The sequence below is a fragment of the Schistocerca serialis genome, chromosome 1 (assembly GCF_023864345.2).
Source record: "Schistocerca serialis cubense isolate TAMUIC-IGC-003099 chromosome 1, iqSchSeri2.2, whole genome shotgun sequence".
NCBI classification, from domain to species: domain Eukaryota; kingdom Metazoa; phylum Arthropoda; class Insecta; order Orthoptera; family Acrididae; genus Schistocerca; species Schistocerca serialis.
In genome coordinates this window covers 248244820-248264799 of record NC_064638.1, presented here as the reverse complement: position 1 = coordinate 248264799, position 19980 = coordinate 248244820, and the positions used below count along the sequence as shown (strand labels likewise).

The following is a 19980-nucleotide window of genomic DNA, read 5'->3' as shown; positions in this document are numbered from 1 at the left end:
AGTGGTCGGCGGAAGGTGCACGTGCCCGTCGACCTGGGACCAGACCGCAGCAACGCACGGATGCACGCAAAGACCGTAGGATCCTACGCAGTGCCGTAGGGGACCGCACCGCCACTTCCCAGCAAATTAGGGACACTGTTGCTCCTGGGGTATCGGCGAGGACCATTCGCAACCGTCTCCATGAAGCTGGGCTACTGTCCCGCACACCGTTAGGCCGTCTTCCGCTCACGCCCCAACATCGTGCAGCCCGCCTCCAGTGGTGTCGCGACAGGCGTGAATGGAGGGACGAATGGAGACGTGCCGTCTTCAGCGATGAGAGTCGCTTCTGCCTTGGTGCCAATGATGGTCATATGCGTGTTTGGCGCCGTGCAGGTGAGCGCCACAATCAGGACTGCATACGACTGAGGCACACAGGGCCAACACCCGGCACCATGGTGTGGGGAGCGATTTCCTACACTGGCCATACACCACTGGTGATCGTCGAGGGGACACTGAATAGTGCACGGTACATCCAAACCGTCATCGAACCCATCGTTCTACCATTCCTAGACCGGCAAGGGAACTTGCTGTTCCAACAGGACAATGCACGTCCGCATGTATCCCGTGCCACCCAACGTGCTCTAGAAGGTGTAAGTCAACTACCCTGGCCAGCAAGATCTCCGGATCTGTCGCCCATTGAGCATGTTTGGGACTGGATGAAGCGTCGTCTCACGCGGTCTGCATGTCCAGCACGAACGCTGGTCCAACTGAGACGCCAGGTGGAAATGGCATGGCAAGCCGTTCCACAGGACTACATCCAGCATCTCTATGATCGTCTCCATGGGAGAATAGCAGCCTGCATTGCTGCGAAAGGTGGATATACACTGTACTAGTGCCGACATTGTGCATGCTCTGTTGCCTGTGTCTATGTGCCTGTGGTTCTGTCAGTGTGATCATGTGATGTATCTGACCCCAGGAATGTGTCAATAAAGTTTCCCCTTCCTGGGACAATGAATTCACGGTGTTCTTATTTCAATTTCCAGGAGTGTAGTAAGAATCATTAGCCTTCTAATTACAAAGCATTATGAAACAATCACATTCTTTTCCAGTTACAAAGTATCAACATTGAAAACAAGAACTAATTAATGGCATAATTAATAACAATTCATTAAGTGACACTAATTATTGGCACTCAGTGGCCATCAGGTATCGAATAGTATAAAGCATTGTTCCTCATTCAGTATTATTCAGATCATTACGAAGTCATTATTAAAAATCAGTTAATTATAGTCATAGCATTAATAATCATGGGGATTATAAGTAGTCTCATTACAATAACAGTGGCAGTTACTAGCCAGTTACTAAGCATTATTTTATATATATGTGTATTTTTGTTGTCTCATTAAGAAGTCATTACTCAAGTGACATACTATTCAGAGCTAATCAGTATTATTCAGAATTTTCTCAAACTGGTATCACTATTTGGGACTGTTAATACATTTTTTTTTGTTAGCAATGCATTGCGTTGGGATCGATAATTAACTGCTGAGGCATAACACTTTTTGCTTTTGACCTATTGCTGCAAATGAGGATAGGTAACGTCATTCGTCATGAGTCAGCTGTAGCAAGGTTATGTAACAAGGCAGTATATGTGATTACATTTATAAATGGTAAACACAAATGGGTAAAAAAAATAAAAATGCAAGTACTAGAACAGGTATAATAAGTAACAGTTTTAGTAAGTATCATGACAAGCATCTCCTGGAAAAAATACAAAATGGATTATTGACCTGAAAGAAGAAACGCACACTATGCTGAAAAGTAGTGAACTTCGAATTAACAAGTAGTGAAATGTGTATAAAATGTGTTCCATAGCTGTCCTTTCCAAAACTTTCCGTCATCCTACTATGCAATATAACACCTGCTGTCAAAACAAACTGCAACAAATACTTAAATAACTACATAGCATAAATATAAAACTCCAACATTATCCTCATCTGTAAAGAAAAAAACTTCATTATCAATCACTTCATTATCCATATTATCATAACTTCATTATTATCATCACCTGTAAATAAAAACTTCATTATTCATAATACCATATCCTTCATCATTATTCATCAGTATTCATTATCATCTGCAAAAAATCACTTCATTACTCATTATACAACTATTCCTTATCTCTAGCATATTTCATCACTAAAACTAAGATGTGTAGTTCAGTCTGACAGCCTGCAATCAATCACCTTGTATTCAGAAAGAAAAAATTAGTTAAGACTGCTATTCTATGATGAGTATAGTATATTCTTGTTAATGCTTGTTAATCCTGATCCATTTACTCTTCCTCATAAAGTTATTGCATCTTCTATCGTTTATTCCGTAGGTGAAATTCCCATTTCTGTTGAATTTATTTCTTAGACGCACCATTTCTTACTGAAATTGATGAACAGAGATTAATGTCTTGCATTTAAATCATATATCCACTAAATAATGACTGGTTTATGTTAACATAATTAACCATATAGCATAACATGACAGAAAACGTAATATGTCAAAGACATTGACAGTGTTCAGATGCAAAAATGTACACAGAATAATACAATGCAGCAGCAAAATGTAAAACAGTCACGATGTTGAGATGTCATAAGGCAAAAAAAATGTCAAAGTCAACTGGTGTGTGTTATATCTTAACTATTTCACAGTGCATACAAACAAAACTGGAGTACAATCATATACACAAAAAAAGTGGAAAATGTGCACGGTCTGATGTGTAACGACAAGAAAAGCGACCTGCTAACCTTACCTTGCCGGGCACTTGCCAAGAAAAAATGCGATAATCATCAGTAATTAGTCAAGTGAAATAATTGCATTAATAAATGACATCATAGTGTGTTGAATCATAAAGTGTCTTCATTCAATAAACGGTTTAATGTTTGAGATATGGTGGTTGCCTTTCGATTTTCTAGTTCTCAAAGTCTCGACGTGTACAACATTGGGGTGAGGGATGCTGCGAATCCGATATGGACCTGCGTATAGAAGTTCAAATTTACTGCACTTACCTTTTAATTTACTGGATAAATAATGTGTACGTACTAATATTTTCTGTCCAACGTGAAAGTCTCGGCGTGTACAAACCTGTTTTTGCTGTCTTCTCCGGCGCTCTGCGGCACGTTTGATGTTGTTCAGCGCAATGTCAATTATTTCGTGGTGTCTTAGCCGACGACATTTAGGGAAGTTTACTAATTCTTTAATTTTGTTTGGTGGTTCAACGTTTTTCAGTATAATAGACGGAGATAACATAGTGGATTCATTTGGAATGGAATTAATTACATCTTGGAATGAGAGTATGTGTGTATCCCAATCAATATGTCTTCTGTGGCAGTATACTCTACACAGTTTACCAATTTCTTTCATTAATCTTTCACAGGGGTTCGAAGAAGCGTGGTACTTGGATATATAAATCGGAGAAATGTTTCTAGCTCGTAACATGCGTGTCCATACGCTACTGCAAAATTGAGATCCATTGTCAGAAATTACTTTCATCACATGCCCTACATGAAACAGAAAATGTTTTACAAATGCTTTCGAAACAGTTTTAGCAGTAGCTTTACGTAATGGAGTGAAAGTAACAAATTTTGAAGTGAGCTCAACAGCGACAAAGATGTAGCAAAAACCTCTGTTAGTTCTCGGAATCGGACCAAAAATATCTACTGCGGCCATGTGTCTTAATTTAACAGGTATAATGGGATATAATGGAGGAATATGTGAAGTGTTGTCTGATTTAGCTTTCTGGCAAATTTTACAAGACGCTAAAACTCGTCGTATACGTTTCTCCATGTTGGTAAAATAACAGTTCTGTCTCAGTATAAGAAAACATTTTCGTGCTCCGTAATGTGCGTAACTTAAATGAGTGTACCAAATTAATTTGTTAACCAGTTCGTCAGGAATGCATAATAACCAATTGTTGCTGTCAGGATGAGAGCGGCGAAACAGAATGTCATTGCGTACAGTGTAGTGGTTCCTAATCGTAACATTTTTCCTATCTTGCCAAAGGTGTTTAATTTCTTTCCACACATTGTCCTTATTTTGCTCTTGTGCTATGTCCTGTAATGACGATGAAATAAAGTTTTCAAATGCGACTTGCTGAATGTACATGACACTGAAATTTGTTTTGCAGAAGTTGGTTGCTACGTCTTGCTGATTGTTGCCGAGAGAGCGCGATAGTGCGTCTGCTATAACATTTTGTATGCCGGGAATGTGGACAATCGTAAAATTAAATTCTTGTAAATATAGTTTCCATCTACTTAACCTGTCGTGAGTAAATTTAGCCGAAAGTAAAAATTGTATTGCTCTGTGGTCTGTGTAAACGGTGGTATGTCTGCCATAAAGAAAGTGCCTAAATCTCGTAAAAGCCCATACAACACATAATGTTTCCAATTCTGTAACGGAATAATTTCGTTCAGCAGGTGACAGAATGCGGCTTGCAAATGCGATGTTTTTGATTACTGTAGAGCCATCTTCTTCAATTTCCTGGAAAATGTGTACGCCTAAAGCGGTGTTGGAACTGTCGGTGGCAATGGAAAAATTTCTAGTAAGATCGGGGTGCGATAAAAGTGGAGCATTCAACAAAGCATGCTTCAGGTTCATGAATTCAGAATGTGCTTGCTTATCCCAAGACCAAATAGTGTTTTTACCTGTTAATTGGCATAGTCTAGGCGTGTCTAAAGCGGAATAATGAATAAATTTACGAAAAAAGTTAATTAAGCCCAAAAAACTGCGTAATTGCTTCTTCGTCGTAGGAACAGTAATGTCACGTAGAGCTTGAAGTTTTTCCGGATCAGGTGCAATGCCTTCTGCTGAAATTACGTGTCCAAGAAATTTTATGGAAGTTTTGCCAAAGTGCGATTTACTGAGGTTAACTGTAAGTCCTTGTGCATGGAAAGTTTGTAACAGACGTTCAAGTATCATATTGTGTTCAGACCAGTTAGCTTCTGCGATAAGAATGTCGTCTACATACGTCGTGATTCTGTCTTTAATGCAAACGTGTGTCGGATGGCGTCAAAATTAATAACATTTTCGTGAACAAGATTCTGCGTGCCTAAATTATTGCTTACGTTATTGGAATATGCAATCTGTACTGTGTCTGGTCAAATTCTATCGTACGTGCTGTTATTTACGGGAGAATATTGTGGCATATCCACTATATGAACTGCTTTGTTATTTCTTACTGACGTGTTACGCTATGGATGACACCTATTGTCTGTTTCATTCATGATTATTTGTTGTTGCTGATGTTGTTGCTGCTCATAAGATCGACTGTTATTAAATGTACGCCGAGAATTGTGCTCATTATTTTTACGTCTGTTGTGATAGTCATTCCTATACGGTGTATTGCGATAGGAATTCAAATACTGTGTTTTCTATACGTAGTTGTTTCCTTGCTGACGTACGTTACCATTTGTTGTATCAGGGACTATACGTGCACGCGGCGTAACATTAAAGCCTGGTTGACCTTGTGCATTCCATTGTTGGTTAGGTATGCTAACCGGTTGACTTTCATGCTATTGTGGTGAAAAACATCTATTGTTACAAAAATGTGGTTGCGACTGCCGAAAATTTTGTACATACTGATGATTACGATTTTATCTGTTAATAAAGTTACGGCGGTAGTTGTCATTACGGGAGTGCCTGCTGAAAATTGTCACATTCGGTAAAAGATTTGTCATGTCGGGTTTTCAGTACAATATTTCTTAATTCTAGATAGAGCAATAGTTAAAGAGCAGTTTTGATAGATATAAAGTATAGTAGAAGAAAAGGCAGCAGTGCAGAAAACTAAAGATGAAATAGCACTACTACAGCTCGGGGCCCTATGCTCGCTACGGCACATATTCATTAAAGCGTAATGAATCCCCTGAGGTCATTTACGCACTGCAAATAAATTTTAGCTTTTGTGTTACAGGCAATAGCGGTAAAATTTCAAAGGCAAATTGTTGTATCTGTGCTAATTCAAATTTCTTCATTACAGGCAATGCTGTTGTAAATACAAAAATAAATTGTCGCATCTGGTTCAAAGCGTGTACCTGTGTTCTGTCATTATTAAATTCTTTACATTTTCTTGCGGATAAAAATTGCTCGTAATCTACGTACTCGTCATTGAATTTGAAAACACGTTCGGGTTTGTGTGTGAATCTGTTTGTCTGTGTCATTTCGTACTTCAAGTTGCGTAGCTTTTCAGATTTTAAGTCGCGTAGTCTTTGTAAATTGCTCACATTATACACGCTGCGTGACTGACAAATGCTCGCAACTTGGCGGTTTCTGTGACGTATTGGTGACTGAAATAGTTTTCAACTCTGTTACTGTAACACTTTCGTCAATTTGGTTGATCTGTCGAGCAAATTTCTCGTCAACTTCCGTATTCGGAGTGTGTGAAACTTCCACTGACTCTAAATTAACTTCGTCGCGAATCTGTACTGCGTTTTTAAGGCATTGTTCGGTGACTGCAATAATCTCGTTTTTATGTGATTCTGTTGTGCCTACACGTGTGCTACTTAATTCTTGTGCAACAGTGCCAACTTCTTCATTACTGTTATTAGCACAAGTCTTAGTATCCACACGTAATTGTTCTTTACTGTCCTGACATTGCACGGTAACAGCTGTAATTTGCTCACTAACTTGTTTGTTCTGTTCTTTAAGGTCGTCTTGTTTTTCGTTTGTGAGATCGACACTTTTATCAATTGTTTCGCTAAGTTGTTTGAAATGGTTGTCAAAACTTTCACTCTGTTGTCTGATCTTTTCAATAAGTTTGTCTAATTTTTTGTCCTGTTCACTAAGTTGTTTGCTCATTTGTCGCAACAAAGCCATAATTGGATTCGACTCAAGGTCAGCATTTCTATTCTCTGTGCTGTTCAATAGTGGATCTGGAATTGTTTCACTTTCTGTAACCATTTGGTCATTTTGAAATTTACAAAAAGGTTTGTCAGTCAAATGTATACTATCAGTCATTGTTTCGGAATTAAATAAATCTGTCCTACTTTGTGTGATCTGTTCATTTTCATTAGACAAATTTGTCTGTACATTACTTGAGTTTTCCGAATCTGGTGTGTTAAGCTGGGCAGCGCTCATTACAATAGAGCGTTCTGCGTCATCAATTGTCGTCAAATTAACAGACGAGACAATTGAGTTTGTTTGTTCATTATCAGGGTAAAAGTCATCACTAGTGGTTGGAATGCATTGATTGTCAGTGAACGCAGGATTGTCATCATTACACTGCGTGTCACAATTACTATTGGTCACGTTGTTTAAGTCGGTAATTTCGTTCATAATACCTCGCGATACACTATTCACAGTCTTTCGCGGCATTTTTACAACAGTCACAAATATTCACAAAACAATAAGCACAAATGCAAAAACAACACACAAATACAACAGAGCAACGAATTGCCGTTGACCTGTAGAGAGAAAGTCACAAATTAATAAAAGCGTAGCGCCAAATCCTAATTATATCTAAGCAAATAAGAGCAGATATCTGACTGTTGCTCAAAAGACTCTCAACGAAATGCGATCCTGGACTGGGTGTCGCCAAGTGTAACCTCCCCACAAAAATTTTAAAGGTGATATTATATAGAAATGCTAATGGACATTGCGCTAAGTGTAACCTCTCCACTGAAATTTTAAAGACAGAAATAATAAATGAATGGGAGCCAAACGTAACCTCCCTGCAATCAAATGTACTGACAAAGGCAACAAAAATGTGAAATTCGCAATCTGACTCTGGTGTAAGCTCCCACTAAAATAATGAAAATCCATTCAGTGATAATGATAATTCAATTAAACCGAAATATCGGTCTTTGGCCCTGTGCAAAAAATCAAAATTAAAATTCTTACCTCATTACAACACCTAATCAAATTTCTGCTCTTGTTCTTGCGCACCGCTTGGAGGAACTGCATTGCAAATAATAATATTCCTTTTTTTTTTGTAATCTAATTGAAAACTGAAACTTTTGTTTAAGGGAAGTGGAACGAAATAGTTACTTCAATCAAATGAAAATTTTATGTAAAATTGCTTTTGAAATCAAAGTTATTATTGGGGGCACTTGTTGAAAATTAGTTACAATAGTTAAACTTTACATTATCCGATTATTATCTTAATTAACAGTATACCTCATTCAGCATCTTGACCAGTGTTGTCGCCAGACCACATCACGCAACCCCACTGGGCTGCTACCACTGACCGACCGCTCTGCATGACGACTACTGGAGTACTGCACGCCACTGAACAGAGCTACTGCTCGCGACGACTACTGACAGAGTACTGCCCTCAACTAGACAGAGCTACAGACTCGCAACGACTGACTGACAGACTGAGAACCGCTCGCAACACTCGCGCGGTCAAGCGCATACTCTCTGGTCACAGATGCTACAATGCCTCGCCATCGCTGCTATGTTACATACGTGTTTCAGATATGAACAACAACACAGCTCGCGAGATATTCTCTTCTAAACGCACACTACGTCTTCACTGTAGAACTCACGGAGATCTCACAAGTGCACAAGTCGGCACTCCAAAGTATTTCTATCTGCCGCGACCACGCACAAACCGCTCCACTCTCTCCAAGTCTCTCTCGGGACCTGTGCGTCCGCCGCGCCGTCGCGTCCAGCACTTTGCATGTCCTCTGCCGTACTCTCCCGCGCCGCACTGTTCCGAACTGCCACGTGTCCTCTCCGGAAACCATGCTCCTCCCCAAACCCCATACGTCTCTCTTAGTAACAAGCGCTGTCATTGGCTAGAGCGCTCGCGCCATGTCTTCAAGCCAACGCATCCACACAAATATAATGAAACACATTCGAAGTACTAGATTTACATTTAAATAACTTGAAATTAAATAAATACTCCTACGGCTGTACCATAAACACGCTCTAACAGACATTATTAGATACATAAAAAAATTAAATAAACGTATATCAAAGGAATAGAACAAAAGGTAGGCCAGTAACCAATGTCTTTATGCTTTCTAAAACACAGTGAATGTTTAACCAATTTACTGTTCCGAACTGCCACGTGTCCTCTCCGGAAACCATGCTCCTCCCCAAACCCCATACGTCTCTCTTAGTAACAAGCGCTGTCATTGGCTAGAGCGCTCGCGCCATCTCTTCAAGCCAACGCATCCACACAAATATGATGAAACACATTCGAAGTACTAGATTTACATTTAAATAACTTGAAATTAAATAAATATTCCTACGGCTGTACCATAAACACGCTCTAACAGACATTATTAGATACATAAAAAAATTAAATAAACATATATCAAAGGAATAGAACAAAAGGTAGGCCAGTAGCCAATGTCTTTATGCTTTCTAAAACACAGTGAATGTTTAACCAATTTCTTGATCAATAGTATATATCGGATATAAAAGATACATAGATGAATATAGTTATAAGCCTGCTGCTACCGTTTTTTCGCGTAACTGTGGAGTACTTATGACTTGACGCGATCTATACTAATCCCCCACTTTGACCTCCAATAACTCATGTATATACTCAAGTTACATGCCTGTAATTGATACCAATTTAGATTTATACTGATAGCTTTCTAAAGACATGTAGATCGACGAAATCGGATGAACCGTTTAGATTTTGGAAATTCGTTGCTGTGTGTTACTTGTATAATTTACAGTCAGATACTAAACTTTAAAACAATAAAGGCATTGAAAATCTTATTACACTATCAGAATGGTAGTGCAAATAATAGTACTGTACATGTTTCTTTTTGAGGTATCGTGACTCATCTGGCTACTATTAATTTCTGTACGAACTGTGAAATGTCGGCCATTAAGGTTTCACAAAGTCCGCCATCTTTGGCCCTCCCGGCGCACAGTGTCACCAAGGAATTCCCAGCCAAGTGCTCGATGGACCACGCGCTGGGGCCACCCCTCTCGTCCGGCTAACGTTTGCCAACACGTGATTGCTGCCTGGCCCCGGCTGTCCGAGCAGCCCGTGCGACCACGCCAACTTAGAATATTTTCAGGGCACCACAATTCGCCCGTTACTTCACAAGCTGAAACCGTAGCCGTCGTATTACGATTCATCTGTCATTTGTAGCCGACCCTATTTACCTTCAGACTCTTACAGCACCATCTATTGCTAAAATTTTCGTTATTTTTTTTTTCCGAAGACGTTTCCCCCACGCATCAATGACATGTTCGAATTTGATGTCATTCTGAGTAGTGGTTCTCCTTCTATAGCGTTTTGAAACTGAAACTTGACACCCTGTACATTAGAGCAGGGCTTCCCAACCTTTTCAGCTGGCGGACCCCTTCTTCAGTCGAAAATCCATGGCGGACCCCTAGTCAGTCAAGAGCACAGTAACTTTAAATTTCTGAGCGAAACCCATGGGAACTGAAAGCTTCTTAATGCAAGTGCCATGTTCACAATGGACCCCCCCCCCCCCCGCCCCCCCCAGAAGTATCAATAGTCTTTGGTTTAGAGATGAATGAAAACAACTTGAAATTAACGATGCAATTTGAATTCCCACTGTATCCAGACACTTACTGGTGCATTTACTCCCTTTGTTCAAAACACTATAGCCTGATTAAAATTACTTGGTAATTGAAATTTCACACGATGGAGCTGTCTTCCTCCAAGAGCAATCAACGTCACGTCCAAACTGTTCGCTGTTGACAAGCTGCCGCTTATGGTCTGTTCACACTTCCACTATTTGGCTACTGTTGTGTAAAGAGCATGCATATTTCGTAACAATCGTGTGTGTGTGTGTGTGTGTGTGTGTGTGTGTGTGGTTTTTCGTGAAATCCGAAGAAAAATGTTCAAATGTATGTGAAGTCTTCCTTTGGTCGTCCTCCCTCATCATTCATGTCAACTGGAAACTTCCCTTGTTGTGAAGGCGATGGAGAAACTGCACCCTTCTTCAATGATCCTGACTTCAGCCACCGATCCATGCTAGAAGTAATAAACTGGTCTAAAATCGACTTATGAAACAGGTAGTGCACTGACAAAGCAAGTTTAACATTTAATTATGCCTGGGGCCGCATACGTGCCAGCGAGCGCTGTGATTGGTCGACAAAGCTCGCTCCGCGAATGCGTAAAAGGTTTCAGCGCATCTAGCGCCGTGAGCTGGGGCACAGACCACCCCCGTATTGTTGCGAAACAATCGATCAGAGAAGCCGCATTCTCCGGCACTAAACTGTGTATACGTTCTCACTTAGGAACCGCAAAGGCTACTTGGGGATACGACCTTAAGTAAAAGTACACATGTTTTTCACACGGAAAAAAATAGTGATGAATTTGATTTTCACATTTTTTTCAATAATTTTACTCATTATTTTACACGATTTGGTGAAAGGTGGCCGCGGACCCCATAGAGAGAGCCGGCGGACCCCTAAGGGGTCCGCGGACCACAGGTTGGGAAGCCCCGCTTTAGAGCATTGAGCCGTGTATCGACTCGTGCTACACCTTGTGTTTAGATTGCATTGGTTTTCCTTTCCTTCCCCTGACTTGTTTGTTTGATATGTTGTCTGTCATTAAGTGGCTGCTTGGCTGTCTTTTCTCTCTGCTATCGACATCTGCGTTTTTGCGTCCGGGAAACTGCTATGGAGGAGGTGAAATCTTTGACTGGTGGTCACTTCGTGTGGTGGCGCTGAAGTACGGGTTGCATTCAGAGAGTCTGGTGGACACGGGAGGGAGTGTGGCTCGCCAGCGCGGACCAGGGTGGTCGGTTGTACCGAGTAGCTACGTGATGTATGTCGGTTGTGTGTAACGAGCGGGTGGAGTTCACGGAAGAGCTCCCCGCGGGTTGGTTGCATAGAGAATCGCCCCACGAGCAGTTGCTGTTCATTTCACCTCGGTGGGACGTTAACAAGCTTCTTTAAGTCCTCCGTTTCAACACTGGAGTTAAAAAAAGGAGACACATAACTTGAAGGAGTGCTCACTACCCGTCAAAGTTGCAGAGAAGACGTGAACTCCGGTGACAGAGCGTGTTGTCGCGTGACCGTGTCGTGTTGGGTACACTGGCGACGCGTGCGCGGTCCGATGTGTGGATCCTTGCCATCCGGAGGTCGTGTACTGCCTGTTCGAGCATAATTGCAAGTTAAGTTAGTGGAAGGTTTAATCATTAAGTAATAAGTTTGCGTAACCAGTGTCTCTTCTGCCTCGTGGCCTCCGGCGATCGGGTTTCCTGTCCCCGGCACCGGTGTATTTGAAGACAGTGACCTTTCCTCCTCCTCTCGTTACTGCCCGATGGAAGGTGTAGTTTTGGCAGTTTAATTGTTTCGATATTCTGTCGTGTGTTATGAGTAAATTCATGCTTCTTGTTGGTTGATCATGTGGTCGCTCATTCAGGACTGTGTGGTGTAATGTTTCCTTGCACGAGGTTAGCTCTAATTCTGTCAGCAAGTTAAGCCATCTTATTACAAGTTTTCGCTGGGTAAAAGTCGGTGCAGTGACCAGCCTGAGAGTGGCAATTGTGTTTACGGGCTTATTTAAATTGGTCAGTATTCTGCCTAGCCTGAGCACCCCTGAGTGGGCGATTTGTGGTCGCCTTACATGGGTCCGTCATATCTATTATGTTCTAATGATATTCCAGGACACTTTTGTTTAAAAACTTTTTAAATTCCTCCATTCCTTGATTGCCGTTAGCGGCGTGTTTTGAAAGGCTGTTATTGCCGTACTGCCAGCTTCTGTGTGTGTGTTTTTTAAAGAAATTTTTAAACTGTTGTGTTGGTATAAATTACTTGATTGCCGTTAGCGGCGTGTTTAAAAGGCTGTTTATTGCCGTACTGCTAGTTTCTCTGAGATATGAATAAAACATTTGTGTGTGAAAATCTCAACTCGACAGGAAACTACTAGAAATTTGGCCCCGTTTCCCAACTTGTGGTGTGGCTTGTAGTAACCGTAACCACTGTGTGTGTCAAGCATTTATGGCTTTCTTTTCTGCTTGGACTGGTGTTTCTGGGAGACAAGTTGTTGAGCACCAACCTGTCGAGGGAGATGGCGGCGAGCGTGAAGGCGCTGGAGGCGACTGTGACGTTAGCCACGAAGTTGCTGGCCGAGCAGTAGACGCCGCCGAACGGCCAGTCCGAGTTGAGCATGAAGGCGAAGTTGAAGGCGCAGTTGAGCAGCGCCATCAGCAGGTCGGCCACGCTCAGGTTCACCAGGAAGTAGTTGGTCACCGTGCGCATGCGCCGGTGCGCTGCAAAAAGAAAAGCGCAACACACGTGTCTCATCAGGGAAAATCGCACCTCAGTGAATGTACAGTATATGCAGCAGTGAAACTGATATACCGGGTGATCAAAAAGTCAGTATAAATTTGAAAACTGAATAAATCACGGAATAATGTAGATAGAGAGGTACAAATTGGCACACATGCTTGGAATGACATCGGGTTTTACTAGAACCAAAAAATGAAAAAGTTCAAAGATATCCGACAGAAGCGCTTCATCTGATCAGAATAGCAATAATTAGCATAACAAAGTAAGACAAAGCAAAGATGATGTTCTTTACAGGAAATACTCAATATGTCCACCATCGTTCCTCAACAATAGCTGTAGTCGAGGAATAATGTTGTGAACAGCACTGTAAAGTATGTCCGGAGCTATGGTGAGGCATTGGCGTCGGATGTTGTTTTTCAGCGTCCCTAGAGATGTCGGTCGATCACGATACACTTGGGACTTCAGGTAACTCCAAAGTCAATAATCGCACGGACTGAGGTCTGGGGACCTGGGAGGCCAAGCATGACGAAAGTGGCGGCTGAGCACACGATCACCACCGAAAGACGCGCGCAAGAGATCTTTCGCGCGTCTAGCATTATTTTGGTTTTTGTTTTCTAATAAAACCCCATGTCATTCCAAGCATGTGTGTCAATTTTTACCTCTCTATCTACATTATTCCGTAGGTTATTAAGTTTTCAAATTTATACTGACTTTCTGACCATCCGGTATTTGTACTGGGTGTTAAGCTACCAATCAAATCCAGACATTTGCCTTTCGCAGGCGGACAAGATTGTCAAAACAATTTTGTCCAACTCTGATTATGCTTTTCAGAGGTTTTACATGGCTGTGAGGTGAATGACACAAATTCCTCCAATAACTTACCTTCCCAACCAAAATGAATTTCCAATTCGGACATACAAGTATCTGCTTCCCCTGGTGTCACACATCAACAATAAATGAGGCAATGATCACCGTAAGGACCTAAAGCACAGACGTAACGTTCTGAGAAATATAGATTTGTATCCAAAGTACCGGTCTGATAAGTTTCACTTGTTTTCTAACCTAGTGGCAACATCCTACAAAAATGGTTCAAATGGCTCTGAGCACTATGGGACTTAACATCTATGGCTATCAGTCCCCTAGAACTTAGAACTACTTAAACCTAACTAACCTAAGGACACCACACAACACCCAGTCATCACGAGGCAGAGAAAGGCAACATGCTACATTTCCCATAAAAAGAAAATACTCTTCACTTTATGTTATGAAATATTAATTATTATTAGGATTATTGTTATTATTATGTATGTTAATTCTCAAAACTGTCATATGTAGGCTAGTGACAAAAGCGTACTTTCGACAGTTACAAAATTTGTGATTAATGTGAAACTAGAACCGGAATATAAAGAGCAGATGCCAAGTGCGCCATGCACACGTTTATGATCTATTCCAACTCTTCATGATCTTCGTTACCATCATTTTCATTAAGCACATTTTGTGGCTTGAAGTTGAGATAAAGCTGCCATTGTATCTTCGATTACGAACTACTACTACTGCATACGTGACGAAGGCAGTAAATTATGTTGACATGCCTAGATAACAATTTCGGGCTACATGTAAGCGGATATAACAGAAATCTCTCGAACAACTTTTCATGAATGTTCTTAGGAAATTCCCGTTACAGATATCTAGGACATGTAGAGGGGAACGAGCACATAATGGTTAGAACAGGAAACCATTTCCGGAAACGTATTGTTTCCGTTCTACGACGATTTCAATTCAGGAGTTAGTACGTCCACGTCTGCTACCACTCAGGCTAACTAGTCTTGCATATTTGACCTTCCTCCAAAACGTATCGGACCCGTTCTTGGAAGTAGTGGCACTGAATGTCCGTCAGGAAATGCAGTTTCAGTGCACTATCTCACTTATCAAGTGCGGCTCGGAGACATCTCAACACACGATATGGAGAAGGACGGTTAGGTCGAGGTGATCCAATAACGTGGCCGCCATGATCGTCCTATTTAACGTATATGGACTACTACTTTGGTGGTTTAATGTACGCGACTCGTGTAGAGACAGAGGAAGATCTCCTAGCACCAGTTCTGGCCGCTGTAATGCGAGGGTTGGAACTTCAATAGTGGCAACTATTTATTTACATCTCGTACAAAATAGACACGTGTTTCAAAGTTTTACTGACCTTCAAAGTAGTCACCAGCATTGTGTATAACCCGTTGCCAGCGATGTGGAAGTCGTAGGATACTCTTATCAGTGTCAGTTGTGTTAACAATTCGAGTGGCGCGGTCTATTGGCAGACTAATTTGTAACAGTTCTGAAGCGAATGCCGTCAAGTGTTTCCTTCAGTTTAGAAATCGAGTTGAACTCACCAGGGCTTAAGTCAGGGAAGTGCAGTAGGTGGTATAGCACTTAGCAGCCCCATCAGTCAAACAAATCAGTAACAGCTTGCGCTGTACGTGCTTGAGCATTGTCCTGCAAAATGATATGTTAGGTCCTGCAGAAAGTGTCATCATTCCTATCTCTAAGCTGGCCGTAGGTTGTGTTTCAAAAATTAACTGCATAGAGACAGAAGTGATGACACTTTCTGCAGGACCTGACCATCATTTTGCAGGACAATGCTCAAGCACGTACAGTGGAAAATGTTACTGATTTCACGGAATTCGCTTCAGAACTGCTAGAAATTCGTCGGGCAATAGACCGCGCCTCTCGAACTGCAACACAACTGGCACTGCTAAGAGTATTCTGTGACTTCTACATCGCTGCCAAACGGTCATACATAATGCTGGTGACTACTTTGAAGGTCAGTAAAAGTTTGAAACACGTGTCTTTTTTTGTACGAGCTGTAAGCAAATGATCTCACTATTAAATTTCCAACCGTCGTAGAAATTGTGCAGGCAACAGATGGGACAGAGCATGTGTACCAGTACAGGTACAATGTCTGTAACAACGATGTTAGTCGTCACATCGAGCCGCTCTTATAACGCGTTAGTACTGTTCTGTACGATCAGTGCGCTAAGTTCTTTTTTCTATTGGAGTACAGTAAACACGTAATGTGTAAGTGTTAAAATAAACAATGTGTCTAAGTGATACATATATTTTTCGCTATGTTTCCATTTGAAGTGTTACCTAATAATTGTGCTGTGTCACGTCTAATTCAATTCCTCAAGCAGACGTGGATGAGTTAAATATCTGAATTAAAACCGTTGTAGAACGGGAGCTGCACGTTTACGAACATGGATTTCCATTTCAGATATTATGTACTACAATCCTCTACAAGTCCTAGAAATTTGTAACAGGAATTTCTGAACACATAACGCTGGTACATCACAAAATAAACAAATGTCAGGAACATGCTACAATATCGAAATCGACGACAGCATGCTTTAGGCATGATTGTTTTCAGAGCCTCAAATAAACTTAGCTGCTCTGACACATCCGTAGGCCCGACCCAAACCCTCAGTCTCAGTTGTTCGATACGAATGACAGATTTCACGCTAAATAAATGTTGTTTACAGTAGTACATCGTGCCACGGAAGCTACAATCCGATTAAAATTACTTGTTAGTTTATGTTTGTCACTGGCCGCTACATTGTTGGTACGTCGGGTCCATTACAGGGGAAAAACAAACAGAGCCGGTCGCTTCTTAACTGCTGTTACTTGTGAGATACTCTGTTGACAGCAGGTGTTAAGTGAGCAATGACTGCACCGCGGTACGCGGCGCGTTTTGTAGCCCTGAATTTAAACTCACGTCTTAATCTAATCACAATCTCGTTATGTGCAGTATATCTGGAAAACGTCGGCCAACAATCTGCGCAGAACTATTAATCAGGCCCGAATTGTTCACAATCTCTACGAGCAGATCCAAGACGGAAAAAAAATTCAATTTGAGCGCTAAAAGCAAAATGGAACTTCTCGTTCTCATTAGTTACCTGATACTATCCTCACACCGGCTACACAAGCTGCTATGTTACCAACCGATGAAGAGTCCTAGTTACAGGTTAAAGACAAAACATGCAGATTCGAAACGATAAAAGAATGATGGGCAGAGAGAATAAAAGTAATTCAGGAACCCAATACAGTATTGACAATGGCACCAAAGATTATTAGAAATAAAAAATATGTATTTAAATCAGCTTATTAAATATATATATATATATATATATATATATATATATATATATATATATATATATTTAAACCAGCCTGTTAAATAAAAATAATAATAAGTGTCATTTTCATAAAATTAAGAAATAAAAAATTTCTGAACGTTGATGGGATTCTAACCTGTGACTTTCTCCAGGTTAGCAATGTATCTCAAACGGTACGCTACACCACCGCCCTCTATTATAATGATATGTTTTTAACTTTCCAGAACCAATGATGATTTACTGCCTTCAAAAAACTGTGCTTCATGCCCAAAGCTTGTCTGATGTAGGCCACTGTCTGAGATGATAATAACTGCATATGTGACGCCAAACTGAGTCTTGTGTGAAAAGATACAGTAGTGTTTGCTCGTTGCCGTATATGAGAGGTGCATCTTTGGGTGTGTATGTGTTATCATGCCTGACAAAATGCGAAATTAAAGGGTCTGGCCTGAGAATCGGGCCCAGAAGCACAAGGAATTGGAAGTGAACTGACCAATGGCTGCGACAGTTTGGCAATTGCGAACATTTCGATTGTGACTTTGAGCGCTCTGACTAGAGGAAAGCAACTCTAACGCATGAAGTGTCAACTAGCAAGTAGTTTTACCAAGACGTTTTCTCCATTTCTTGCAACAGACGCAGGAAGTGTTGCAAAAGGGTTCAACCTATTGCCAAGTTCATATTTGCTGTATGAACGATGGTAAAACTTCCGGTCGACTTTAAATTACGCAGCGAAAACAAAAAGTGCACCTCTGTGCCAGTTCTAATTTGTCGGTTCCTGTAATTCCCGGTAGTGGACCCCAGGTGCAGCTAGATTGCTCGCTAGTTAATTACCCATCGTGCGTCAGCCCCAGGTGTTTTTTCTCTCAACTGCGAAAAATGTTGAATATGTCTGGACGTCACAGCGTGGAATTCCACAGTCCACTGCACTGCGGAGCGTGACATGAAAAATCTGGCATGTCACAATTTTGCCTCGTGGAGAGGAGCGTGCTCAATGAGATGCGTCATCGTTTTTACCTTACAAGCAGAAACGAGGAGCCGCTATATAGTATTTAGTTAAACTGCGTATTCGGTGGGTTCTTTATCATAGATTACATGGTATGAAAATAAGCTGTTTCAAGGAATGAGCAGATTTCAGATAGCTGTTTCAGGGAATCAGCTTATTTACTCTCTCTCGAAAACGAGTAATTTTAGCTACAATTTGTTATGATAACGTGACATATAACTGAGTATCGGTGTAGAAAGGCTCCCTTTAATTGACGATTTGGGTGTTACAATTTGCGTTCTATGAAACCACACGTTTTAATGCTGCGGCACAGTGATTAAATAAAAAGCATGTCGTTTTATTACAATTTGTCTCAGTTAAATATCAACAACGCATGACATCTTGCACCATATAGAGTGCATTGAAGGTGTAACTCAGATGATAGCGTAGTGAACTATGAAGGGTAAAGTAGGAAGTTCGCGTCCACCTCCCTCCCAATTATTATTCACTTCGCCTGTTGTTTTCTCAAGTATTCGGGTTCTTTATTACGAATTTAATAAAAGTATTTTCCGCAGTAGTCGATGTTATTTATTACTAGCGAACCAGGCAATGCTTCGCAATTTCTAAATTTGTGTGGGAATTGTATACGTCCTAATCTCCTTCCCTCACCTATCTCTATCTTTTATCCTCTCCCCCCCTCTCTTTGCCCCCTTTCTCTCCAATCTCTCTGCATCATCTCCTCACCTCTACCTCTGTCGGTCTCCTCCTACCGCGTCTCTTGTCCATTTTCTCCTCCTCCCTCCCTCTGCCCTCTTTTCTTCCCCTCTCTCTCTCTCTCTCTCTCTCTCTCTCTCTCTCTCTCTCTCTCTCTCTCTACCGAGCGAGGTGGCGCAGTGGCTAGCACACTGGACTCGCATTCGGGAGGACGACGGTTCAATCCCGCGTCCGGCCATCCTGATTTAGGTTTTCCGTGATTTCCCTAAATCACTCCAGGCAAATGCCGGGATGGTTCCTCTGAAAGGGCACGGCCGACTTCCTTCCCAATCCTTCCCTAATCCGATGAGACCGATGACCACGCTGTCTGGTCTCCTTCCCCAAACCAACCAACCAACCTCTCTCTCTCTCACACACACACACAGATTCTAGTTCGGATCATTAATATAAACAGTATAGGAGAGACTTCTACAGTTGGTGGATCTGTACGGATAGTGGCTTTAATGTCAGTATTTCTAATAATTTTTATCTGTGAACGGGTAGGATTCCCAGGTTTCGGATGATTCTGTAGTATTCTGATCGTCAGTCGATAAGATGTACATACAACATTATTCTTCCCTCTACTGACTACGAGAAAGAAACTGACTACGAGAAAGAAAACGAAACCGCACGTTTTCACACCACAGAATTTTCTTTCACGCAGTCGATTTTCACAGAAAATCGGTACAGCGTATAATGTATAAACTGAGTCTGCTTGAAAGTTGGCAGCCGCCGAGCTGAGAGGATGCGCAGCATAGCAGCAACAGCAGCACTTGTGTGATAAACTGTAAATTAATTTAGTCTGTTTTTTGTTCACGTGCTTCTGTAAAGAAGTGAACTGCAAGTGTTTATTTTACTGTGTAGACCAGTGGTTAGAAAATA

General features: G+C 41.3%; 1 protein-coding gene across 1 annotated transcript in view; it reads right to left on the bottom strand.

The window, feature by feature from the left end:
• LOC126457240 (tachykinin-like peptides receptor 86C) overlaps positions 1–19980 on the bottom strand; it is a 1093631-nt gene that overhangs the window by 620601 nt on the left and 453050 nt on the right. The window contains exon 3 of the mRNA XM_050093388.1: positions 12971–13184. Within this exon, the coding sequence (XP_049949345.1) occupies positions 12971–13184 (214 nt within the window). The remainder of the gene's footprint in view (positions 1–12970; positions 13185–19980) is intronic.